This window comes from Balaenoptera acutorostrata, chromosome 3 (genome assembly GCF_949987535.1).
Source record: "Balaenoptera acutorostrata chromosome 3, mBalAcu1.1, whole genome shotgun sequence".
In the NCBI taxonomy this organism is placed as follows: Eukaryota; Metazoa; Chordata; class Mammalia; order Artiodactyla; family Balaenopteridae; genus Balaenoptera; species Balaenoptera acutorostrata.
The window spans coordinates 153,822,054-153,848,396 of NC_080066.1; the positions used below are offsets into that span (position 1 = coordinate 153,822,054).

At 50.6% G+C, this 26,343-nt stretch overlaps 1 protein-coding gene and 1 non-coding gene across 3 annotated transcripts in view; both read left to right on the forward strand.

The window, feature by feature from the left end:
* Nucleotides 1–639: 639 nt before the first annotated feature.
* The window catches only part of JDP2 (Jun dimerization protein 2), a 42,037-nt gene continuing 16,333 nt past the window's right edge, over nt 640–26,343 (forward strand). The window contains exons 1-2 of one of the 2 annotated variants that reach the window (XM_057544026.1): nt 640–892; nt 9,953–10,176. In XM_057544026.1, coding sequence (XP_057400009.1) covers nt 9,976–10,176 — 201 coding nt within the window. In that variant the 5' untranslated portion in view covers nt 640–892; nt 9,953–9,975. Of the gene's footprint in view, nt 893–4,731; nt 4,945–9,952; nt 10,177–26,343 lie in introns of those variants that run through there. The other variant, XM_057544027.1, reaches the window with a different exon arrangement.
* Nucleotides 12,849–12,920, forward strand: TRNAE-UUC (transfer RNA glutamic acid (anticodon UUC)). Its single transcript has one exon. It is a non-coding gene; the product is annotated as a tRNA-Glu (tRNA).

Here is a 26,343-nt window from a genome sequence, read left to right on the forward strand (position 1 = left end):
GCCTTGATCCTCTGCCCATCCTTCTGCCCAGAAAAACGAAACAGGCTTGCGAGATCATTTCCTCACTCAGTGCTGAAGTGTCCAAGGATGAAAATGTGTTGAAATCCTCTCTCTCTCTCTCTCTCTCTCTCTCTCTCGGTTTGGGAAAAAAGAGCTAAGGACTGAGGAAGATGGTTCAACACAGGCTACGTCTGCTTCCAGGGCCTTTTGACTTGTCCGGCCGCCACCTTCTCATTGCTCTCGGCCCGAGCTGTGTCTCGGGGTGGAAGCCGGGCGGCTGTGCGCTGGGGATGCTCTTACATAACCGCCCGCCGCGTCCTGCTTCCTCGCGCGCTCCTGCACCGCCGGCTGGGAGAGCCGGGGGCCGCGATGGAGTCAGGGCCGCTGCTGCGGGGCCGGGTCCGCCCCCGCGGGGAGCGGACCGCGAGGAGCCGCGGGAGGAGGGCGCGAAATGCGGCGGGGGAGGTGAAGGTCAGTGGGTGTGAAGCGCCGGATCCACACCCCCCCTCCTCCCCTGTCCCCTCCTCCCCTGTCCCCTCCTTCCCTTCCTCTCCGTCCCCCTCTGACGTCTGGAGCTGGCAGCTCGGCCGGTTCCGCATTCCCGACCCCTCCCCGCCGCCCAGGGGCCGCTATATAGCCGGGGCTGATGCAACCCGTCCCGCCGCCCGCCACAGCCTGCGGGAGGGACGCTCGGCGGCCGCGACGGGGGGGCGCTGGCGGCGGCGGACGCTGCAGCGGCGGCGGGGCTGGCGCCGCGGCGGCTCCCGGGCCGGGACGGGCCTGGGCACCGGGCGGAGCTCCGCGGCCGGGCGGCAGCGGCGCTGAGCGGACACGGCGCCTGCAGCCGGGTCCCGGTCCCGGGGGCGCCGCCTCCGCCCGCGGCTTCTGCTCGGTGGGTGCGAGGGCGCGCGCTGGGGGCGCCGGGCCGGGCTGGGTGGGGCGCGCGGGCCGCGGGCACCTGGGACTGCCGCCCCCGCGCGGGCGGAGAGCGCCGGGCCCCGAAACCCGAGCCCCGCGGGGAGGCTCCCGCAGCCCCGGGACCCCGCGCTGCCCCGGAGGGGGACGCTGCAGTCCGGGCCCCTCCCGCCAAGGGTCCGCGAGCCGGTGGCTTCCCTTTGGTTCCCACCCTGGGACGGGAGGCTCCGTCCGCTCCCGGGACAGCCGAGGCGCTCTCTCTGTTTCCCTCCCGTGCTCTACCTCCCCCGTCCGTTTGCAGGGAGGTGCTCTCCTTGCGCGGCGGGGAAGGCGGGTGAGTGGGGGAGAAAACTGCCCGGGGAGACGAGCCGCGGGGTGGAGATGGAGGGTGAAAGGCCAGGGAGGTGCAGGGTGCTGGTGGTGGAGGGATGACAGGGACCTGCTGGCAAGTCGCGCCCGCCCCACCCCCGTCGCAGGGAGGAAGCACGGCCCCCTGAGGACCCGGAGGAAGGCACTGAGAAGGGCTGGGGCTCTCCATACAATGAAGAGGGCTTCTCTCAGGGCCATTCCCCCTCTGGGAGGGGGTCTCGGGGTGGCCGGGTCCCCTTTGGTCTCCCCCAGCTCCCAAGCCAGGTTACATAAGGAGGCCAGCCGGCTCCTCTAGGTAACCAGCCCCTCCTCTCCGGCCCAGCCCAGTTCAGACAGCTGTCTTCTGCCCGCCCCCCCCCCCCCACGCCCCGCCACCCCGCCACCACCAAAAGGAGCCTGAGCGGCTGTGGACCCCTGACCCTGCGGTTGCAGACCCAGGTTTTGCCTGGGTCAGTGGTGGGGTAGGTGGGACAGGGAGGCCTCCGCACCTCTGCAGGGATGGATGGGCCATCCCTGCGGCTGGAGATGGAGAGGCTGGTAAAAGAGGAGCTCAACTGACCCCTCGGGTCAGCTCCCGTAGCAGAATTGCTTGACCCTTGCACTGGGCCTCTCCCCCCCACCTCCCCGCGTATCCAGGGCATTGGGCTGTGGCCTGACCACATGTGCTCAGGGTGGCTGGGCTCAGGTCTGCCTCTCTAAAAAGGGCTTGCAGGCTGTGTGGGTGTGTGTTCCCAGGTTCAAATCTTCGTGGACTCCTCAGGGTCTTAGTTTGAGGAACTGTGAGAAACTGAAGCTTTGAACCATGCTTGGGTGCCTGCTTGTCCTTTAAGGCCTTGCAGTGAACTGTGTTCACATGTTATCTCCCTTCCCCCCAACCTCCCTTCCCTGAGGGTTTTTTAAAACACCTCCCACTGTTTTCATCTTTCCAGCCAATCTGGCTGCAGTTTGGATGGACGCCTTATCTTCCGTTGCAGGTTTCTAGGGGAGAGTTTAACTAGGTATCAGGTGTGAGCATGGCTCTGATTTTATATAAACCTGACGACCGCGGAAGAGAAGTAAGATCTATTCTCGTGCCTCTGGCTGGTTAAGGTTTCGCCTTGTTTAAAACAGGGAGGACGGATTTCTCAAAGACTCTTCTGTTCCCCTTCTTCTTTGGCTTTGGTTCAGAGTTGCAGGCAGCTCCAGAATTTTCCTGAAGAGCTGGGCGCTGTGAGATCTGAAGGGCAGCTGGAAGGCATGGATGTGGAGGCTTCTGACTTTTCTCCTGGGTGGGCTGCAGCCACCTCCAAGGAGATGTGTTGATAACTGGTAACAGTGTCCCCTAAGGAAGAATCTGGACAAGGATCTCTCCCTCACTCGCCGCCTGGTTTTTGCAGCCACCAGTGTCTGTCGTTGCCTCCCCAACCTGTTTGCAGGATGTGTGGGCATCTTTTCCAACCTGCAGAAAACTTGGCAGAAGGCTGAGAAGGGCTAGGCTCTCCAGGCCTTGTTTGTCGTGGGGCTGCTGGTGTTGCGACTGTCCCTCGCACAAGTGTCTCTGTTTCCAGCTCTGTTGTGGAAGAAAGGGGCCAATGCAGACTCTAGGTTGGCCTGCTCTGTATTCATTCAGCCCCAGCTCAACTTGAGCGATCAGAGCCAGGGCTGAGGGCAAGCTACATTCTTTTCTGCTTTTCTGCTGCAGGATGCAGTTTGCTTTTTTTCCATGTGAATGAATTATGTTAGAAACCGAAATGGGAGGAAGAGAAAAATAGAGTGAGTGTATATGGGTATGTGTGTGTGCATACCTATATAGGCAGGGGGAGAGCAGCGGGCACATTAGTTTTCCATTTTCCTTTAATTAAGGCTCTGTGGAGGTGTGTTTGAAAACAGAGGGTCTCCTATGCCTTTGAGGAGGGTGAGAACGCTGTTTTGGCTGCGTCCTGGGCCATATGCAGTGTATGGTGGCCAATGAAACTGGGCCTGGCTCATTCTGTTGCTTGTCTTGGCAGTCGGTTCTGTGGCTTGTGTTACCAGCTCTGGAACTTACGGGCTGCCAAGCTCCGTGTGCCTGTGTGTGCGTGCACATACGTGTGTGCGCGCACTTGCTCTTGTGCGTGTGTATGGTTTGGCCTCCCAAAGCTCAGCAGAGACAAACGCGTTAGCGACCTCCGGTTGGAATTTTCAGCCTGTGTTTCTTTACACTCATCGCTGCGGGAGGCCCGGCCAGAGCCCACCGTTCTGGGTTTTTTTCAGTCTGTTTTCTTGCTGCAGCCCTTGGGATTCCATTTGTGGAGCTCTATTTCCAAAGCTTTAACTGGTCAATGGCATATTTTTTAAAAAGGGCCAAAGGATCGGTCACATTCTGTGTGTGTGTCTGTATTATGTATGATGCTGTGAACTCCTGGCACCAAGGAACAGAGATGGGGTGAGGTGGGAAGAGAGTCTAGAAGTCTGGCCCACTGGCAGTTCTTTCCCAGCTTATTCTCGCTGCTCAGGATAAGGATCCTGGCAGAAATGACTTACTGTGTTTTTATTGAGCACCTACATTAGGCAGGGGAGAAAGCTGTGTTTACAGGCAGGGCTTGTCAAAAGCATTTCCCTGGTCTCCAGGGAAGAACCTTTCTTGGGGAGAGGTTCCAGTTTCTTCTATGGCTGGGATGGCTATGCAGGGATCAGGCTGTGTCGGTGGCTTCTCCTGACACCCACCACCTCGCATTCTCTTATGAAGATCTGAGGAGTGACTCCTTCTAAGCAGTGCAGGGTTACAGTGGATTGAAGGACACAGGAGATACTGGCGCTCTGCTTCTGGAGGCGGGCGTGGAAACCCAGCCAGCTGGGAGTGCCCTGTTGCCAGTGATCTATGCAGTTGTGTTCTGGCCTGTGAGATGGAGGAGCACTTAGGAGAAACTGAGGCAGAGAGCAGGTGCTGGGTCTCATTTCCGCATCTTTGTACCCAGCCCTGATCTGCCACCTGTTGTTTCTATTCTGCAATAACTGCCTGGTTGCAGGATGGTCCTGCCTGCTTGAGATTTAGAGTTGGAAAGTGGGAGAGCAGAGAATTCTCTGGGCTGGATCCCCAGAGAATCCTCTGGGGATCCTCCTCATGGCCATAGGAACGGGAGATCGGTGTTAGATGGGAACTGGGAACTGTGCAGAAGGGACCTTGAGGGGTCATCAAGCACTGGTGTTGCTCCAGGAAGGAAGGCCCTTGAAGCTACACTGACTTCACACTCACCAAGTGCAGGTGCTGTTCCAGGTGCTTTCCAAGTATTAACGAATTTAATCTTCTCAGCCTTACAGGGCAAATAATGTTATTAGTCCCATTTTGCAGCTGAGGAAAGTGAGGTACAGAGAGTCTCGGGAACTTGCCCAAGGTCACACAGCTAGTAGGGGCAGAGCTAGGATTCACACTCAGATGATCTGGCTCCGGAGTTTCCACTTTAACCTGCCTCACTGTTCTGCCTGCAGAGCTGAGCCAGCCATCGGAGATGGTCTTTCGCTGCTTGCCCTTTTCTCCATCTTGGAGCTTTCACCATCCTTTTGCTCCCTGCCTCCTGGATCTCCTTGTCTTTTGGAAGCTGGTTGACCTGCATCATTTCAGATTCCAGGAGAGAGGTCATCCCAGGTGATTCCTTAGCTCCAGGAACAGATTTGGTGTTTAATTCTCCAAGATTCATGATGGTTAGTACTATGCTCTGTGATGACTGGTCTGGCACCTTTCTGCCCTCTCTGTCCCCCAGCCCCTGCCATGGACTTCTGCCCTCCACATCTTCCTCCTGGGAATCTTCCCAGGCTCCAGCTCCCAAGACCTCCCACCGGTTGATTTCAGTTGCCAGTTACTTGCTCTTGACTTCCAACCCCACTAGTGCTCCTGGGGCCTGACCCTATGAACTCCCTTGCTCCTTGACCTGCCCTCACTCACCTCCACTTTCTTTTAGCACCAGGCCTTGCAGCCTTAGCCTATCTGCACTCATTTGCACACCCATTCCTGGCTCCTGATGCCAGTCCAGGCCAGCTGTTTGCCTGGAAGGGAGCAAACCTTCTCAGAGAGACCCAGGGATTTTAGAGCCTTCCTTAATCTTTTTTTCCTATGGACAGAAAGTTCATGATGCAGATCCTAATTTTCTCTTGATCTGTCTTTAAAAAAAAAATCTGTCTTTGCCATTCTAGATGAAGATGCCAATTACTGGGCACTTTCTAATACGAGTAGCCTTTTACAATTTTGACACATCAAAGCAAGACTATTGTTTATTTATAGATACTCGCATTAAAGAATATGGTAATATCTTACAGATTTACATACAGTAAACAAGAGAAGAAAATAAGAGGGAAAAACTTAAGTTTTTAAGTTATCTCTTCATTCTTTTGGCTGAAATGACTTCATCTTAATATCTCCCAATAGGGCCCATTTTCTGGACTTGAAGTGTTTTGTGACTTTTTTTCTACTTGTACAAGGCAGCATCCCAAATCGTGTGCCTACAAGTCCCTGAGGAAGTCAGGATAGAGAGATACAGATATCAGATTTTTTCTTTAGGTTCTTTTCCCTTGGATCCACCTGGTCCCTGTTTCTTTCAAGCTGCCTCTCAGGAAGCTGCATCAAACCACCCCAAATCTTAGACTCAACAGCAGCTTAGGGTCCACTGTGACCTCCAGAATGCTTTCTGTCTTACTCATGCCTTGCTTGTCAGTCTCATCTTTGATCTGTGCATTACCCAGTTTTTCTTCATTGGCTATTTTCCAAGTTGTTCCTGGTCAGTGTCCTGAATTGCCAAAGTCTTTTTTTTGAATTTATTATTTATATTTATTTATTTATTTATTTTAATTTATTTTTATATTTTTATACAGCAGGTTCTTATTAGTTATCTATTATATACATATTAGTATATATATGTCAATCCCAATCTCCCAAATCATCCCACCACCACCCCCCTCCCCGCTTTCCCCCCTTGGTGTCCATTCGTTTGTTCTCTACATCTGTGTCTCTATTTCTGCTTTGCAAACCGGTTCACCTGTACCATTTTTCTAGATTCCACATATATGCATTAATATACGATATTTGTTTTTCTCTTTCTGACTTCCTTCACTCTGTATGACAGTCTCTAGGTCCATCCACATCTCTACAAATGACCCAATTTCATTCCTTTTTATGGCTGAGTAATATTCCATTGTATATATGTACCACATCTTCTCTATCCATTCGTCTGTTGTGGGCATTTAGGTTGCTTCCATGACCTGGCTATGGTAAATAGTGCTGCAATGAACATTGGGGTGCCAAAGTCTTTTTGGATTCTAGGCCTGTCTTTTGAAGCACAGGCGCTATTTGCCAGTATGGGTCTTCTGCCAGTGTACAGGGTTTGCTCTTTATTTATGCATCCCAGTTACTAATGGAGACATGGAAGGTGTTTATCTTCCTTATGGACTTCTGGGCCCCAGAGGGAAGAAACTCTGGGTTCTTCCCTTAAAACTTTTAGTGTGTACTTCTCCTTCTCCCACTAAATCGTTTCCGTATGGAACAACCAGTTTGGGAGATGATTTCACCTCTTGTCATCTTTCCTCTGTCTTCCTTGAAGTGGGTAAATTCCTCCTGGCTGTTATTGGTTCCCTGCCACCTGCCCCCCCCACCCCCGCCCACTGCCTTTTATAGATCCCTAAATCACATCAAATTGTTTTATTTTTCAAATCACCCAAGTTGCCTTTCAGCCTTGGCTCATCAGTCAGCTCTTTCCAGTTAATGGGGATCCGATTATGAAAGGCAGCTGCTCTAGTGCCTCCATCTTCTGCCCCTCACCCCCGGAGCCCTTTAGGATGACTTCTCGCTGGTGAATGTCAGCTGTTGTGGTTGTCTCCTAGGAATGGCATGTGTTAAGGACTTTGTGGTTTGTATCTGAGCAGTTAGGGGCACGCTTGAGAGGAAAGGCAGGAGAGGGGGACTTTTTGCTTCTGCAAAGGAAAACCTGGTGCCTAATTCCCTGGGTGAGGCTTGTCAGTGGGGCAGGTTCACAAGGGAGCAGGAATGGTAAGAATTCATGGGGCTGCAGCTCCCAGTGGGTGCTCCCTCTGGCAGGGGGGTTCTCACAGTAGCAGAGAATTCATTATATTTTGGGATCATTTGTTAGTATCTCATTTATACCTTCTGTATGAAACTAAACAGAAGCTGCAAGCCGAGCCTATCATTCCCGGAACAGAGTGGGGTCTGGCTTCCATCTCCTGAGATGGCTCTGGCGGGGAAACATACAGAAGCCTCTGGAGGATTTTTCTTGGGGTCTACCGTGGGAACGAATAATCTGGAGGTGGATAACGAGCATATAAACTTCCAGAGACAGATCCTTACCCTACTCACTGAGTTTTGCTCCGCCATGAATTTATCATTCGTTTCTTCGTTCATTCATTCATTCATTCGACAAGTATTTGTTGATTATCCTTTCTGCGCCAGAAATGTTGCATTACTCACCCCTTGCAATCGCCCCTCCACTCGCTTAGTGGCCACATGGCACATTTTGCCACACATGAATGGGTCCTTACAGTATCAGGAGGTTCTGGGGCTTCTGACCAAGGAGGGGATTTTGCACTATATTTTTGCTTTGCTCCATACCTGAGGTGTGGTGCCTCTCTCCCCTGGTAGGGGTTTGTGTCCAGCTGAAACACCAGGCATAGGACATTTTCAAGCTTCCCATCTCCTGTCCATTTTGCCTTGCTCTGTTAAACATCCTTCCTGGGGTTGCTGACTCCTTGTAGCATCAGTTCAGGTCTAGAAGGGGGAGTTTTGTAGGTTTTCTTCCTTCTTCTGAGGAAGAGATATGAGTTTCCTTTGTCAGTTTGGCTCAGGTAGCCTGAAATCACCCGCCTCCGCGCCCCCCCCCCCCCACCTCCACCGCCTGCCAGATATCCACATGGCTGGGTCCAGGCATCATTTTGCCACAGAGGAGTGAGCCCCTTTCTTATTCTCCCTGGAGGAGTTCCGGGGAGACATGTAGCTCATCCACCATGCCCCAGAGCAGCCTCCTGGCGTCGCAGCTGCAGCCCTCTCTGCATTGCAGGCCTGGCTCCAGAGGGTGGAGGGAGTGACTTTCTCACTGAAAGTGATCTGACAGACATCACATCTTCCCTGTCTTGCCAAATACACCCCTCTCTATGGGAAGAGAGAGTGAAGATAGAAAGATAGGTCAAAGCTTCTCCCCCAGGATTTCCAAGACAGATGAAGTTTTAATTTTATAGCCCTGTGCAGAGAGGCAGGAAGGGGGAGAAATGATTTTTTTTTTTAATTTTTGGCTGCGTTGGGTCTTCGTTGCCGCACGCGGGCTTTCTCTATTTGCGGCGAGCAGGGGCTACTCTTCATTGCAGTGCACGTGCTTCTCACTGTGGTGGCTTCTCTTGTTGTGGAGCACAGGCTCTAGGCTCACAGGCTTCAGTAGCTGCAGCACGTGAACTCAGTAGTTGTGGGTCACGGGCTTAGCTGCTCCGCAGCATGTGGGATCTTCCCGGACCAGGGCTTGAACTTGTGTCTCCTGCATTGGCAGGTGGATTCTTAACTACTGCGCCACCAGGGAAGCCCGAGAAATGATTTTTTTTTCTTAGGGCTAGAATCCAGAGGCAGTTTTGTACTGAAATTCTACTTACAAGGTTGTTTAGAAGCCAAGACTGTGTACAACTGACCTCTCTAGTGTTCTCAGTGCTTCTTGGCTCATAGTAGGTGGTTGACAATAGGATGGATGGATGGATGGATGGATGGATAGGTAGGAGCCCTGTAAGTGGCCAGAAAGTCTGGCTTTATTAACAGACAAGCTTTCTTCCCTGCCATCTGTGCCTTGAAGGGATAGTTTCTTACCCATGAGCTTCCCCCAGTGAAAAGAAGGAAAAAGAATTCCCGTAGTGTTGACCTGTCTAATTTATGTCTTTCTTTCATGCCTGAATCTGTCTTCCTTTGCAAACCTTCTGGGTCTGGTGGAGCTGGAATATGTGTTTGCTTTGAAAGTGAAGAGCCCGTGGAGGACTTTTCTCGTACTGGGCTCCACTGAGGAAGCACATGCTAATTAATTCCATCTCCTGTGCCTCAGTCTCTTCCTCATAGATGCCAGATGCACACACTCACACACACATTCACTGTTAACTTAGATCTGCTTCATCTCGTATTCAGGGTGTCTTAACAAGTATGCAGAATGGGATGTGTGATTTGAGGGGAAGCACCATGACAGCCCCAAAATAGCTCCCTCTTAAACAGGTGCAAAGGTGCTTGAGATGCCTCCATTCTGATCCATTCTCTTCGGAGGCAGCGTGTTGCAGTCTAAATCCAGCTCCTCCGGTTTTAACTGTGTACAGTCTGGAGCGAGTTCTCCTTCTAAGCCTTGGCTTCTTCCTCCATGTCATGGCCTCTGACCCAGTGTTATGGGACTGATGGAAGGATTACCGCAGTGCCCAGCCCGTAGCAAATGCTGAATCAATGTGGCCTATGATTGGGTTAAGCATTGCCTAAGTGCCAACAATAACCTTGGTGTGAATTAACTGATCAAGTTTCCCTCAATAACAGAATGGACTTAAGGGCAAGAAGAGCAACTTAAGGTGGGGAAGGGGTTTAGGGGGACATTGGTGAAAGAAAGGGTGGGGTCCTGGTAAGACACAGGGACTTAAACCCCTCATGGAACCTCTTACCCGGCTGACCGTGCCTGTCCTGCTCTTCTCCTGTCCACTCCAGGCTGGACTGCCGTTCCTCCTGCTATGATGCCTGGGCAGATCCCAGACCCTTCCATGACTGCGGGCTCTCTGCCAGGGCTCGGCCCCCTGACCGGACTCCCCAGCTCGGCTCTGACTGCAGAGGAGCTGAAATACGCCGACATCCGCAACATTGGGGCCATGATTGCCCCTTTGCACTTCCTGGAGGTGAAACTGGGCAAGAGGCCCCAACCCGTGAAGAGTGAGGTGAGCGAGCCTTGTTCCCCCCGGGCAGGATCCTGGGGGGAGGGTAGGACGAGTGGATCAGTGTCCTAGGTCTAGCCCTAAACTCACCGTGTGACCTAAGCCTTGCTGTTTAACATGGGGTCTGAGGACCAGTAGCATCCATGTCAGTAACATCCTGAGGTTGTTAGAAGTGCAGAATCTCAGGCCCCACCCCAGACGGTCTGAATCCGAATCTGTGTTTTAACAAGCTCCCCTGGGGATTTCACCGCCATGTTAGCGTTTGAGAAGCACTGGGCTAGGGCAGGATGCCGAACCTGTCTCTGGTTCTTTGAGGGGCAAGGGAAGAGTGATTAATAATAAAAGTATTGAATAATAACATTTGGCCATTTCTCTGGGGTGCTGGGGGTGGGGTCAGGGGAGATAATGGGAATGTGCACATGCTTTGAAAAGTATATAAGGCAATGCCAATATTGGGTTAGCTTTAAAAATTGTTATCATTCGTCACATCATTGTCTCTATTGCTCTTGGCCCCAGGCTGGAGCTGAAAGCAGGAACTTGGAGGAGGGGTGGTGCGGGCTCCCTTCTCAAGCTGCTGCCAGAGCTGGACTTGGCCTCGGTCGCCCGGTATCATCTGCCTTAGCTGATGTTTGCAGAGGACCCACACGTGGAGCACGCCCTCCTTGGGTCCCTTGGAGCTGCAGTGCTCATGAGCCTTACTTGTAGAAGAGTAGCTTTTCCCTGGGGACCCGGGAGAAGCAGAAGTCCCCAGTGTGGGTGAGCATCAGTGCTGGGCACGCCCCCGGTCACTTCCCCGGGGCTGGCGATTTGTCCAAAGGCCTGCCCCAGTGAGGTCCCCAGCACGGCCACTTCTTCAGAGGCCGGACAGAGCAGCTGCCCGCCTGGAAGGGAGAAGGAGCCGGTGGTGGGAGCTGGAGAGGCAGCTGGGCCAGAGGCCTCGGGGGAGGCAGCTGAGCGTCAGGTGCTGGGCCGCCCTGCGGGGAGGGAGCATTCACAGACAGAGGTGCGCCCGGATGGGGGCTCATCCTGTAGGATGGAGCTCACGGGGCTAGACGTCCCAGAAAGGGGGACTCTTAGTGGAGAAAGGTGTCTGGGTATCGGCAGGGGGGAGTTGGGTATTTTAATGCCATTCCTGCTCTGCCCTCCCTCTCCCCATAAGTACCATAAAAATTGCACAGAAGGGCTGCTGGGGAGCTCGGCCGGTGGGGCGGGGGCGGCGGGGGTGCCTGTTGGCGGGCCGGATGTGGCTCTCAGGTGTGTTTTGTTTGGCCTGAGCAGTGTTTTAAAAGAAGCTGGAACCAACATTTCACTTGAAAATTTGGATTTTAATCTTTGATTACAAAGTGGGAAGATCTGGCCACACCGTGCCCTGTTCTGGCACGGCCACAGCTGCCAGGAGCGGGGGACCCGCTTCACTTCTTTGCTCTCTCCAGTCTCCCACTGGCCCCGGCGCCTCCCTGTTACTGTCGATTTTGCTTACGCTGTCAGTTTTGCTTTTGTTGCCACCGGCTGCCTTCACTTACCTTGGACCGCGTGGCCCCTACTGTAGACATTTGTGCTGGCGATACCTGGATTAGGTGCCCTGTAGATGCCCACTAAAGACGGCTGATTACAAGATGAGAGTTGACGGTAATTATATTCTTCTGAATTGATTTTGTCAATGAGCGTGCCGTGGATAGCACTTCCTGGCTTAGTTAGTGCTCTGTGTTCTTTATGGAGAGCCCTTATCTTTGGTCTTGTGCTATTTTGCCTTCCCAGGCCCAGAACTTGAAAGCATTCATTTCTGGGTCATTCCATAGTATTTAAAACCATTTAAAACCAGTAGCTGAGCAGGGCTACTGAGGCTGTGGGGTTGATGAGGAGCCGGGTGCCTTGGTCTCTGGGATCTGCCTGGTGGCAGGGGCTGAGTTACCACCTCTCCCCTCTGCAAAAGGCGCTGGAGGAACTTTCTTTCTTTCTTTCTTTCTTTCTTTCTTTCTTTCTTTCTTTCTTTCTTTCTTTCTTTCTTTCTCTCTCTCTCTCTCTCTCTCTCTCTCTCTTTCTTTCCTTTCTTTCTTTCTTTCTTTCTTTCTTTCTTTTTTTCTTTTCTTTTCTTTTTTGAAAAGGCCTTTATTTGGATTGGGTATTTTTACATTTCACAGCCTCCCCCAAATTGGTGACATATGCCCTGTACCTGACAGTGACGTACTGTCCTCCCAGGCACCCACAAACACACACCATCCAGGCTGTGAAAATAACAAGCCATTTTTAGGGCATATTTGCATGTCCCCTCCCTCGCTGTCAGACTGCTGTGTAGCGGGTGCTGGCGTGGAGTAAGGTCAGCCCTGCACTGGGAACCGACCTCCGATGTTCGAGGTCAGACCCAAGATGGGTGGGGGGTTCATTCTGAGAGCAACTGAAAGATAAAGGGGGTTGGGAGAGAAACTTGCAGCTGGAGAACCTTATGTCTCGAAGATTTATTTGCATGTGGCACACTGCCTGTGGTGGATTTTCACACTGGCATTTTGGACTAGTGAAACTTTCTTGAATAATAATAAGATATGAGCTCACATTCATTAAGCGTTTAATATGTAGCAGGCCCTGTGTTAAGGGCGTAACATGTGGAGTCTTGTTTATTCCTTACCTGATCCTGGTGATCTGGTTCTCCCCATTTTAAAGAAGAGGAATTTGGGAATTCCCTGGTGGTCCAGTGGTTAGGACTCAGCGCTTTCACTGCTGTGGCCCAGGTTCAATCCCTGGTCAGGGAACTGAGATCCCGCAAGCCACGCGGCACGGTCAAAAAAAATAATAATAAAATTTTAAAAATTGAAAAATAAATAAAAAAATAAAGAAGAGGAATTTGAGGTCCAGGAAGGAGGAGGTCAAGTCACTCAGGGTCGCACGGCTGGAAGGTGGCAGAGCTGGGCCCTGCATGGGCAAGACGCTGCTGCTGTGATAGTGGTGTGCACCAGGCACAGTGCTGGGTGCTCTCTGTGAAGCATCTTGTTGAACTCGCATGAGAACCCTTTTGAGGTCATTATTATTACTGTTGTTATTGTTATGCCCACATTGTGGGTGCAGTCAACAAGTCTTGGGGACATCCAGGGTCACGCAGCTGCGAAATGAGGCCAGGCAGTCTGACTTTTCAGCCAAAGCTTTAACCTTATGCTATGCTGCCTCCTGTGCTCTCTGCCAGACTTCCAGGCCTCTAATCAGTACTCTATCGGGCTGGGGAAGCGGGATGAACCTGGCCCCAGAATCCTCCATCATTTTGATGACACGCCCAGATTAACGCTGAGCCCGGCAGTTCTGCAGCCATATCATCTCCCAGGCCCCCGGAGAGAGGACGGGCGGAACCACTGTGCAGGCAGCTCTGTCCCAGCTGGCTCTTGGGCTGTCCGCCTTATAGAGGCCAGCAGCCTCTTGGGCCATGTCCAAATACATGAAGCAGTTGGGTAAAAGAAAATCAGAGGAATTAAGTTAAAGGATGGGTTTTATAAATGATAAAATGCTTTGTGCTGATGTTTTTATTGGGTTGGCCAAAAAGTTCGGTCGGGATTTTCCATAAGACGTTATGAAAAACCTGAACGAACTTTTTGGCCAACCCAATATTATAGGGTTGTCACATCACGTTAAACTATTTTGGTGCCAAGTGCTTCCCCGCAGTCCATTTGTCCAACAGATACATGCTAAGCACCTACCATGTGCCAAGAACCGGGCCAGACACTGGGAGCTGAACCATAAGCAAAGTAGACAAAGTCCACCTTCTCTTGGGCTATGTATTGGAGTGGAGATATCCAAAAATAAGCAAATTCATATACAATATAAAAGGCCAGGTAGTGGTCAGTATCGTGAAGAAAAGCTAAGGAAACCAAGTGGATGGGAAGTGGCCAGACTGCTCGTTGTGAGGGTTGGCTAGGGAATCTGGGCATGTTATATTGTGGCTTATGGGATTTTTAGAGCCGATGCTTCTCTCTTTCTCTTTGTTCTTCTTTCCTTTCCAGTACTCCTTTTCAAGACAGCTTTGCTCTCTGGCTTTCTCCAGAGCTTTCCTTCCTTCCTCCACTGTTTGTTCTGCAGCCCCTTAAGCTGGAGTCCTCCACCAAGCACTCTCTGTTGTCCTGGAGATCTCGGCCCTTCCTGGGTGGGTCATCTCCGAGTGGGCTGCAGTGGTTGCAGTGGCCATGCCCTGCCTCTGGGCCTGGAATGCATTTCCAGTAGTGGTGGAGGGAGGCCAGAAGCCCCGCCCTTGTGTGTGTGCACGTGCGCGCGCAAGCACACACACAGAGCAAGCAATGACTTAACAACCTGCTGGATGGGACCCCTCACCCTCTGTGTCACTCTGCAGTGCTTTAGAGGGGACTCAAGTTCAAGGGAGGTTAGTCTGGATGACCTTTTAAGAAAGAGATTGCAAACTGTCATTCCATGGGCAGGAGTCAGCCTACAGATGAATCTTGTTCGGCCCTCACAGTGTGGGTTTTTTTTTTTTTTTTATTGAATGAGTTGCTATATTTAAAAGCCAGGAAATGTGGACTTTTTGGCTTCTTTAAAAAACCCAGACTATCTGGGCACCCTAGACCCACACCCTTACATGCAACGAGAAGCTGGAGCCGAGCTCACTGTATTGGCGTGTGGTCCTCATTTCTCTGCAGTCCCCACCGCCTCCTGTTGCCTTTCCCAGCCCGCTTCACAATGCCTATGTCACCAGCCGGCTTTTGAGTTTGTGTCCTGTGTTTAGGTCCCAAGGATGGGGACTACATCTTCCATTCCTTTTTACTTCCACCAGTCGGTGGACAGTGCCTGGCCTGTAGACTGTTTAACACAGGCTTGTTGGTTTGAACATTAATTAGCTGTGTCAACTTTGCAAGTCACTTCAACTTTCCATCCCTTGGTTTCTATATCTCCCAATTCTCACCTCCAAGCATTTGTCCATTTCTTTTTCTATTTCTGAACATAAGCGACTTCAGGCCAAAGACAAGAGGACACAATGAAAATCAAACCAACCATTCCCAAAATTGGTTGATCATCAAAACCACTTGGAAAACTTCTTATGAATCCAGATTTCCAGACCCAACCTTGGGCCCATGGACTCAGAATCTCTGAGGGCAGAGTCCAGGGAATCTGTGTATTTAGTAGGCCCAGAGCGTACTTGGCTACATTTGGGAACCTGACTTTATCTGTTTGTACTTCTTGTGCTCTTCTGATCCCTATCAGGGAGCCTTCTGAGGGTGTCCCCTTGAGGAATCAGTGTGTGCATTCCATCGTGGACTGTCTCTGCAGCACGTCCTGCATGTGGCGACTAGATCATTGTCCTCATCCTCTTGAGAACAGGAGAGGAGACTTAGCTGTTTGTGGATTTCACATTGGTCATCTCCCAACTTCTCCAGGGGCCCTAGAGAACATTTAGAAGACTTTCACCTTTGGAAGAAGTGGGACTTTGAATCCATGAACTACAGTGTGGTCTTGAAAGGTGTGCTCACCCTAGGAGTTTGCTCACCAAAAAGACCAAAATGTTCGTCCATGTTTAGCCTGAGCATAAAAAGTTTCCCCAAACCAGCTGATGTGCTGGGTAAATGTTGGCATAAGCATGCTTATGTTTTTAGTGATTTAAAACATAAAGGCAGCCCACTGACATTTTTTTAGCAAGCCTTGCATAATTGGTTTTTAATTTGTGGCTCTTTGGAATAGCATTGGCCTTCTTCCCTCTGACTCAGACGCTTTTTCTGTCTCATACTTGCTTGGCAGAGAGATCCAATCTGTCCCTTCTTGGAATAGAGTCTCCCAACTCATCTTTGAAATCCTAAATTTCCACTTCAGTTCCGTCACTTTGTTAGCACATTTTCCAAAGCTGTTAGCTTTTTTTTTTTCTTTAATCATGTAATTTGAGGGCAAACGAGTGATAGCTAAAGGCAACCATGCGTGTGTTTAACTTTGGTCCCTGTGGTATTGAGTCTTATTTGATACCATACCCTGAGCATTCACAAGGGTTCCAAATCTCTTATTTAACATCACAGGTTGGTCACACCCGCTGTTGTCCTAGCACTGGGTCCCTTGGAGAGGTGGTGGTAGGGACATGGCTGGTTCTGTATGTTCTTAGCAGAAATCAGACACTTCTGAAAAGTTCAAGGAGTCCATGCTGCCTTCTTAGATCTCTGTTTTAAGATGGGGATAATGATACCACCTACCTTCTACTGCTGCTGTGATAATTAAGTGAACTAATGCAGGTAAAGAAGGGCTTCACATATGCCTGGCACTTAATAAGGTACACAACAAATGTAAGACATGATTGCGATTACTTTTCATATGTGTGGATCAGGCAAGTTAGTTTTTATAATTGATTCAAAAACTGTTCCTTGGGCTTTCATTTGCTTGAGGTATTTTGCCCTTGGATGTGGTGGGTGGCCTGAGTGTTTGGAGGTGTCCAGGTGTCGTGGGAGTGGGGCACCATCCTGGCTTTCTAACCAGACGGGCTGCTTCAGGGACCTGGGAAGAGCTCTAGGCTTGGATTCAAGCTTCTGGGTTCAAAATCCAGCTCCATCTCCCACTCTCTGTATGACCTTGGACAAGTGTCAGCTGGTCTTTTTGAGCGCAGTTTCCTCATCTGCAAAAGGGAGAAACTGATGCTCATGGAATTTCATCGTGAAGGAGTTTACTGTGTGTAAAGGTAACCTTGACTACAGTGCATTACACCTGTACATCACCTTTACTAGGGACTGAGTCCACTTGCAGTGAATCACACTACAAGTTCTGATAGCACTTGTCTTTCCAATGTGTTGTACCCATGACCTGGGTTTCAGGGAACCAAGCAGACCTTCCTGTTCCTCACTGTTTATGTATTGATAGTTTAGATGCAGCCACAGTTTTAGTTACCATCACAAACTGTGAATGAAAAGGCCCTTCAACCCTCTGATTTCCACTAAGCTGCCCTGTGTGACCCTTATCTTGTTTCCTGTGGTGTTAAGGGCGTTGCTGGATTCTCATGAATCCTCAGTTTTTTTAGCAGCCCTATGAAGTGGCCTCTTCTATCAATGCTGGTCATCTTACGTTGGTGTCCCCAGACCCACTGGTAATATGGACTCAGAGTTGGGAAACTGAGTCCCCTCACGGGTCCTTCTCTGGCTGAACAACTCTGGAGCCAGCCAAATCTCTTTCCCTTCAACTGTGCCCAAAAGACATAAGACAACTTCACTTGAGCTTGGAGCTCGGAGACCTAGAAGGACACTGGGGCAGATTCGGGTAGGCTGCAGAGATAACTGGAGTGAGGTCAATGGGCCACCTCTGGGTTTAGCGACCCCGTGAGCCTGCGCATGTCCTGCCCACTGTGGGGCTCATTGACTGTGCTCTGCTTTTTGGCTGCAGGGTCCCCCTTTACTGAGTACAGTGCCTGGGCCTGTCTTGGGTGACAAGCTCCTCCACGGCTTGCTTCCGTGGCCCTTCTCCCTGCCTCTACCACGAACCACCACCAGTACAGAACCTTGGCTCTTCGGAAGCCATGTCGCCAGGCAGGACTGCTGATCGGAACAGTCTGGCTCTGGAGAGCTTACTAGACATTTGAGCTTCAGCTTCCTCCCTGACTCCAAACATATACAAAATTTAGCTCAAGTTGGATCAAAGACCTACTGTAAGAGCTAAAACCACAAAACTCTTGGAAGAAAAAGCCACAAATATTTGTGACCTTGGATCAGATATGACACCAAAAGCACAAGCAACAAAAAATAAATTGGACATCATCAAAATTAAAAACTGTTGTGCTTCAAAGGACAGAAAGTGAAAAGACAATCCACAGAATGAGAATTTTCGCAAATTATAGATCCGATAAAGGACTTGTATCTAGAATATATAAAGAACTATTACAACTCTAATAAAAAGACAGATAGGGCTTCCCTGGTGGCGCAGTGGTTGAGAATCCGCCTGCCGATGCAGGGGACACGGGTTCGAGCCCTGGTCTGGGAAGATCCCACATGCCGCGGAGCGGCTGGGCCCGTGAGCCACAATTGCTGAGCCTGCGCGTCTGGAGCCTGTGCTCCGCAACAAGAGAGGCCGCGATAGCGAGAGGCCCGCGCAACGCGATGAAGAGTGGCCCCTGCTTGCCACAACTGGAGAAAGCCCTCGCACAGAAACGAAGACCCAACACAGCCATAAATAAAATAAATTAATAAAAAAAAAAAAAAAAAAAAAAAGACAGATAGCCCAATTAAAAAATGGGCAAAGTATCTCAATGCACATTTCTCCAAAGAAGTATAAGCACATAAAAAGATGCTCAACATCGTTAGCTATCAAAGAAATGCAAATCAAAACCACGATGAGATACCACTTCACATCCACTAGGATAACTATAATAAAAAGGACAGATAATAACAAGTATTAGTAAGGATGTAGAGAAGTTGTAATCCTCATAGACTGCTGTTGGGAATGTAAAATGGTGCAGACACTTTGGAAAACAATCTGGCAGTTCCTCAAAAGGCTAAACATAGCGTTACCATATGACCCAGCAATTCCACTCCTAGGTATATATGACCAAGAGAAATTAAAACATATGTCCACACAGAAAGTTGTACAGGAATGTTCATAATATCTCAAAAGTGGAAACACCCAAATGTCCCTCAGTTGATGAATGGATAAATAAAACGTGCTATATCCATACAATGGAATATTATTTGGCCATAAAGGGAATAAAGTACATGCTACAACATGGTGAACCTTGAAAACATTAAGTGAAAGAAGCCAGTCATGGGACTTCCCTGGTGGCGCAGTGGTTAAGAATCCACCTGCCAATGCAGGGGACACGGGTTCCAGCCCTGGTCCAGGAAGATCCCACATGCCACAGAGCAGCTAAGCCCGTGTGCCACAACTGCTGAGCCTGTGCTCTAGAGCCCGTGACCCACAACTACTGAGCCCACGCACCACAACTACAGAAGCCCGCACGCCTAGAGCCCATGCTCCGCAACAAGAGAAGCCACCGCAATGAGAAGCCTGCGCCCCGCAACGAAGAGTAGCCCCTGCTCGCCACAACTAGAGAAAGCCCACATGCAGCAACGAAGACCCAACGCAGCCAAAAAAAAGAAAGAAGCCAGTCACAAAAGACCACATATTGTATGATTCCATTGATATGAAATGTCCAGAATAGGCAAATCTATAGAGACACGAAGGAGACCCAGTTTCCTGGTGCCTAGGGCTGGGGGACATGGGAGAAGTCAGGGGTGATGGCTAAAGGGTATGGAGTTTCTTTGGGGGGGTGATGAAAATGTTCTAGAATTGATTGTGGTGATGGTTGCACAGCTTTGTGAATATACTCAAAGCTGTTGAATTTGTATACTTTTAGTGGGTGAACTGTACAGTATGTGTGAATTTTATCTCAATAAAGCTATTGTAAAAATGGGCAAGAATAATATCTACCTCACCCAGGTACAGGGAGGATTAAAAGTGATAATGTATGTAAATCACCCAGCATGTATCGGTGCTCCAGAATTAGTAGCTATGGTGATTAAAACCCCCCTTTTAGGCCAACAGCAGTGAAAAAGTCAGGGTCTGGTTAGGGATATTTTTTTTCTCTTTCTCTTTTGTTGCTAGTGGCCATCCAGAAGCAATGGGAGCAGCCTGGCAGGGTTTTGTATGGAACTCGGGAGGAAATATGGAATAATCTTGGTTACTCATTAGCATCTCCTGGAGAGTCTTTAAAAAATACTGACATTCAGCCCAGAGATTCTGGTTCAGTTGGTCTGGGTGGGGCGGGCTGGTGGCTCTAATCTGTAGCCATTGGTTGAAGCATGTGGTACCTTATAAACCAGCCCAGTGCTTTGAAGGAGTGAGGACATTTGCCTTCAGGACAGAAGGATCACGTGAGCAGTGCACTTTATGGTTTGAAAACTCCTTTTATAGAGATCATCTGCTTTGATCTGTTCAAAAACCTTGTGAGGTAGGTGTTTTTAGTACCATTAGTTGTTAGGGAACCAGGGCTCAGAGAGATTAAGTAACTTGCCAGGGTCTCATTTTTTAAAATTTATTTTATTTATTTATTTTATTTTTGGCTGCATTGGGTCTTCGTTGTTGCGCGTGGGCTTTCTCTAGTTGTGGTGAGCGGGGGCTGCTCTTCGTTGCGGTGCACAGGCTTCTCATTGCGGTGGCTTCTCTTGTTGCGGAGCACGGGCTCTAGGCACGTGGGCTTCAGTAGTTGTGGAGCATGGGCTCAGTAGTTGTGGCTCACGGGCTCTAGAGCACAGGCTCGGTAGTTGTGGCGCACGGGCTTAGTTGTTCCGCAGCATGTGGGATCCTTCCTGGACTAGGGCTCAAACCCGTGTCCCCTGCATTGGCAGGAGGATTCTTAACCACTGCGCCACCAGGGAAGCCCCCAGGGTCTCATTTTTAAGGCATAATTTTATCTAATCTGTTTTTTAGAAAAAGCAAGATCCACACCCATGCTCATACCCATTAGTTATCAAATCTAACACTTTTGAGAGCTGCCAAGATGACGTCTGGTGCCAGGTTAATCTATTTTGCATAGATTTCAGAACTAAGCTCTTTCTGCTACTTCTCTTTACTGATGAGCATCCTGAAAGTGCAAGGCAAACTGAAAAGAACATTATTTACATATGTGTGTGTATGTGTATATATGTATACACATATATACACATAAACACCGTTTGTAACTACTGATCTGTGTGTGCAGGGAAAACGTAAGACAGGAATAATCTGGATCTTGAAGCTGTCAGAAACCTGCAAATGTCCCTCATAACCTCTGAGTTAAAGATTTGGCATCAACCACATCTTACTGTTCTCACTGAATGACTATAATAAGTATATGATACAATTTGAGCCCCTTAATAAAATACCACCTTTATCTATTTAGTATATTGCAGTATCCTTTGAAGAAGAGGCTTCTGCTGAAACCGATCTGAAGTCCACTGGTTTACATCAGCACTATTCAAAGTCGGGTGCACAGACCAGCTGGCATCTGGGAACATGTGAGGAGCACAGACTCTTGAGTCTCACCCTAAACCTACTAAAGCAGACTCTCTAGAGGGGAGAGCCCCCCAAATCTGTGATGTAATAAGCCCTCCAGTGGATTCTGATGCTCTCAGAACTGAACGTCCCTTCCAGCTCTGACTGGCAATGATTCTCTCTGAGAATGGCTACTAGGGTCTAAAGTCGTATTTTTCTCCAAACCTATCTCAAGCTTCCTGGAGCAACCCGCATGCCATCATGTGGTACCTGAATCTGTGTTAGGCAGGGTTGCTCTCTGAGTCTGCAAACACCTTAGCATTTCCAAACCAGTTATTTCCAGGTCTTGAGATGCTCCTGCTGCCAGCATTCACACCCGAAGGGACTTTACAATTAATTAAGCAGCCGAGCTTGTCAATAGGCCAGCTCCTTTATCGTTTTAGAAGGGACAATCAGATAAACTGTTCTGATGCCAAAGGAGCCTTCGTTTGCTGAATCTGGGCCGGAGTCTCGGCAGCTCTGGTCTGAAAACTGGGGCAGGGGGGTGCTCTCTGCCCCCCTCATCTGTCTGGGTGCTGTGAAACCCCTCCTCCCCCCCCCCCCCCCACCACCACCATGAACTTTAGCTGCGTCCATTTCATTGCATAAGTCACGCATGGTGAAAATCACCCTTCCATCCTCCAGGCCAGGCATCTCTGGTTGTGAGTTCCTTTGACCATTGTCATCTGGGTGGGATTCTAATTAGCTGGAGTTCTGTTCCCTTGAAGTAGAGGTCGCCATTCTGCTTAGCGATTTGTTGTCTGTGCCTTGTGCCTGAAAGAAATTGGCCGAAATCTGTATTTCAGCTGCACACCCTGCGTACAGATTAAACAGAACCGTGTTGGTGGAGAATAGTTAAGCCAAGGACCTTGTTTTTCACCTTCATGATGAAAGACAAATGACTTCCAAGGCTTTAATAGGATGATGGCACTTGAAATGTTCTTCTCTTTTGGCCAGCTCAGGACTTTCAGAACAGCCCTGTTCATAAATATTCTTTTCAACAACTGCATTTTCATTTAATTGTAGACAGTCATTTTGCAGGAGCTCTTGTCTCTGTTTTTTTGTTGTTGTTACTGATTTTTTGTTTTTTTTTTGTTTTTGCCCTGGTGTAATCAAGGCATGCTACACTGCTTCTTGTTGTTGCTGTTGTTAAAGACCCAGTTTCAACTGTATGGTTAACTCTTTTTGAGAAGAAAATGGATTTTTCCCTGCCAGATATATTCTGCTTCTTACCAGTCTTTTGGGGGTGGGGAGAATCTTGTGGAGGCCACTATTTCTCTCCTTTTCTCATCTTTTTGAAGTGAATGTCAATTGGGCAAGAAAATTGATTGATTGCCTAGTGGGAAACCGAACCTCCCTAAACCATAAATATGAAACAGGCCTGTAATAGACATATTTCAACAAAAAAGAGCCATCATTCTTCAAATAGCTCTTGTCCACAGAAGGATATCCTGGCAACCATTGTCCCTTTTCTCTTCAATGTTACGTTTCTGCCCAGCCAAGGTGATTTTTCCTGTCTCCTGGCCTCCCCCTCACTTTTGCAGTAACAGTGTTTGCTCTTTGCTCAGCAGGGCGGTCCACAGATGGCTGCCACCCTGCCCAGCCGGCTTTTTCAGGCTTTGTTCCAAACACAATGCTGCCTTTTCTTAGCAGTGGAAATGGGCTGTTCTCCACTGCTTTCTGAGAGAATGGCCCTTTCCTACTCTGTGCATATAAACCAGGCCCAAGCCTTGGGCAGCCTATTGTTTTATGGGTTCTCTTAATCCAGGAGAAGGATTTACTGAGGACCACGGGTGTGAGGGCGGGGATTGGGAGGGCCGAGGTCCAGAGTTGCTACTCTTGCTGAGATGTGAGCACTCAGGTCAGTTTGGACGGATCCCCCATGGCTCTAATGCAACCAGAGTGGGGGCAGGCTTTCAGTTGGTAAAGGAGGTGTTCCCTGCTTCTTTCCAGAAAACAGTGGTGTTCTGGTTGGTCTCACTGCTGTCTGACCCAGAGACCTGGGCAGACTCACTCTCCTTCCCTGAACTAGAGTTCCCAGGCCTGCGGATGCAGCAGGAATCAAGGATCTCTAGGTCTTCTTAGTTCCGGAACCTCAGGATGGAGCTTAGTTTCCAGCCCTGCTGCTCGCCACGCTTTCAGCGCACTGAGCCATCGCTTCTCCACCTGCGCGTGCCCCCAGCCGGGAGAGCTGAGTGCATCATCTTGGCAGGTGGAGCCATTGCCTCTGCCAGCTCTTGTTCAGAGCCTTCACCTGGTGGTTGGCTGGGCTGGAGCTTTGAGTGAACACGGCGTCCAGATGTGTGGGTTTGTTCATAGGTGAAAGTGTTGGATTATAGCCTGGCATTGGGAGCAGTTGAAAAGGGCACTGGACTGGGAGTCAGGAGTCCTGGCTTCTTGTTCAGGTCACCAGCTCTGTGGATCAGGCGTCCCTTAAGCAAACATTTATTGAGTGCTACTGATGGCCATAAACTCTACAAGGTGCTGGGCACACAGAAAGTCAATAAGACATGGACTTTGCCCTCATGGAACTCCCAGTTCAGTGGGGGCAGAAACCGAGGCTCGTATATAGCACAGTAGAGGCCAGGATAAACACAAGATTCTATGAGAGCCCAGAGCAGAGGGACACCTCCCCAACTTGGAGGGGATGAGAATCAGGGAGGACTTCCTGTAGGAGGTGATGCTTGAGCTGAAGGTACAGCATGAGAGTAAGCCAAGGGGACAGCAGAGGCAAAGGCATGAGGCCAGGGAAGTGTGAGGTATAATAGAGGCTCCAGGTTGCAGGAACATGGCGTGTAGGGTAGGGGTAGATAGGAGGTGAGACCAGGGCAGGAGGGGCCCAGTCACGGGGAGCCTTGCTGGGTACATTAGGAGCTTGGGCTTTATCCTGAGGGTAATGAGGAGCCCCCTGAAGACCAATAACTGGATCAGATTTGCATTTTAGAAAGTTCCCTCCAATGGCTGGGATGGAGGATGGTTGTGCAGGGTCAGGAGGCCTCCTAGGAGGTGATGCAGGAGAGAGAGACGAGGTGGAGAGACAGAGAGAAACAGAGACAGAGACGGTGAGAAGAGAGAGAGCCTGGAAAGTGGCAGGGGAGATGGAGAGTGGGGAGCAAATCTGAGGAAGATTTAGGATGTAGAATTGGATGGCCTGTCTGGTCAAAACTGGAGATAAGGAGAGGGACAGGTGAGGGGCGAGGCCTGAGTTTCTACCTCCTTGAATGACTGGGCAGTGGTGCCAGCTGGGGTGGAGAATAGAGATGAAGCCACCAATTGAGGATAAAGACTTTGAGGGGCTGAGGGACATCTGGATTGAATGTCCAGCTGGCAGTGGAGCTTTTGGTCTGAAAATAAAGATTTGTTTGGCATTTGAGAAGAGGTGGTGGCTGAAACCACAGATGGAAACGGTGATCCGGAGGCAGTATGTATAGAGGGCCCCGGGCAAGAGACAGGAAAGGAGAGGTCAGAGAAGTAGGAGACCACACAAGGTCAGTGTTGAGCATCCAGGGTGGAGAGAATTCCAGAAAGAGGGTGCGATGCAGTCGGTGGAGCCGGGAGGCCCAGGGACTGACCCTCAGTGTCCCTTGGACTTGTCTGTGAGGACCCAGGCCCTGCCCTCCAGCGTGAGCCTTGGAGCAAGCTCTCCCTCCCCTGGGCCTTGGTTTCCTCATCTTGGCCTCGGTGTTGCCAAGAGTCCCCTTCCCACACGGCCCTCCCTTTCCCCTCAGTAAAGCCAACGCTGCACTCGTGACCCCTGAGGGTCACACGAATGAAACCCCAGGGAGTCAGAGCTGGCTGGGGTTTGGGGAGCTCTTGGTCTGGCCCAGTGTTGGAAGGCAGTGTGATGTATGGGAACTGAATCCCTGTTTTTCCCCAGCTTGGTGGCCTTGGGCAGACACTTCACCTTGCTTCCTCACCTGTAAAATGAGGCCCCTAGCACCCACCCTGTAGAAATGTTTGAAGGTTAGGGGAAGTGGGAGCCATTGTGTTTATTGAAGATGAGCCACGGGACCGGAGGTGGGCTGACTGGCCTGAGGTCAGAGAGAAGGGGCAGCGCGGTGACTGGAACCGGCTGTCTGGTGACCAACCCCGCCGGGGTCTGTCTCTTGCCAGGGATCATAAATTAGTAGCCCACGGCCGGGGCAGCCCACAGATGTGTTTTGTTTGGCTCCTGCAGCGTTCGTTTCAAAATGGAATTCGTTGCCAGCATTAAAAATGGGGAGATTTTACCCACAAGCTCACATTTTCAGCTAGACTTGAAAACTTGGAAGATTTGGCCACACTGAGCCCTCTCTGCCCTGGGGCGAGTGGGGGGTGTCCCCTCTGGGGGCCAGACCCTCATCCAGCCATCCTCCCTCACTAACCTTGACTTGCTTGGCTCCTGGGGGTGGCTTGAGTTTGCAACGCCAGCCCTTTGACTGACCACTTGTCCTGAATTTTCTTACAGCCTGGCCCACTGTTCACTAAAGCTGTCCGGTATTTCATAGCTGAGGTCCATACCTTGGCCGTTCGGAGTGAGAGGGCCTGGCTGGAGAAGATGGGACAGAGCGGAGGGTGGAACCTCCAACGGCGCAGCCCCAGGAGAGATACTGGGGGGAGGGCCTGGGCCCTGCGGGCTGCAGGGGGTCAGCAAGGGTGCTGGATGGACAAGGGCCCCTGGCGTTTCCTCATTCCTCCCTGCAGGGGTGGCAGGAGGCAGAGGGGACTGTGGGCCCAGGCTGGCCAGCCTGGCCGAGGTCTTGCCCCTGGACTGGCCCACTTTGTTGATGTCTGAAGGGTAGGGTGGTGGAGGCAGGGGGTGGGGAGGGACCGCAGCCCCTGGCTCCGAGCAGCCGTGCTTATGTGGGAGAATGTCTGGTATGTTTGGTATCTGGGTGTTTACTTCCCAGGGTGCTCGTGGGTCCCTGGTGTTGAAATATGGCTCCTCCATGCAGGGGGGAGGGCCCCCCGTGGGCGTGGCCAGGGCTCGATTTGGGCAGCAGGGCAGTCACTCCAGGCCTGCCCACTGACAGCTCGCGTGCCCTGAAGCACCTCCACTCTGCACCTGCCCCCCCAGGTCTCCTTTTATGCCAGATTCTGCCTGTGCGGGAGGCTGGGTGGGCCCCGGGCAGCACTGGCCTCACCTGGGAAGACAGGCAGGGAAGCTGGCATTTTCAGAGCCCTTCCTGGATCCCAGGCTCTGGGCTGGGACTTAGTCCTCATGACGACCCTGTG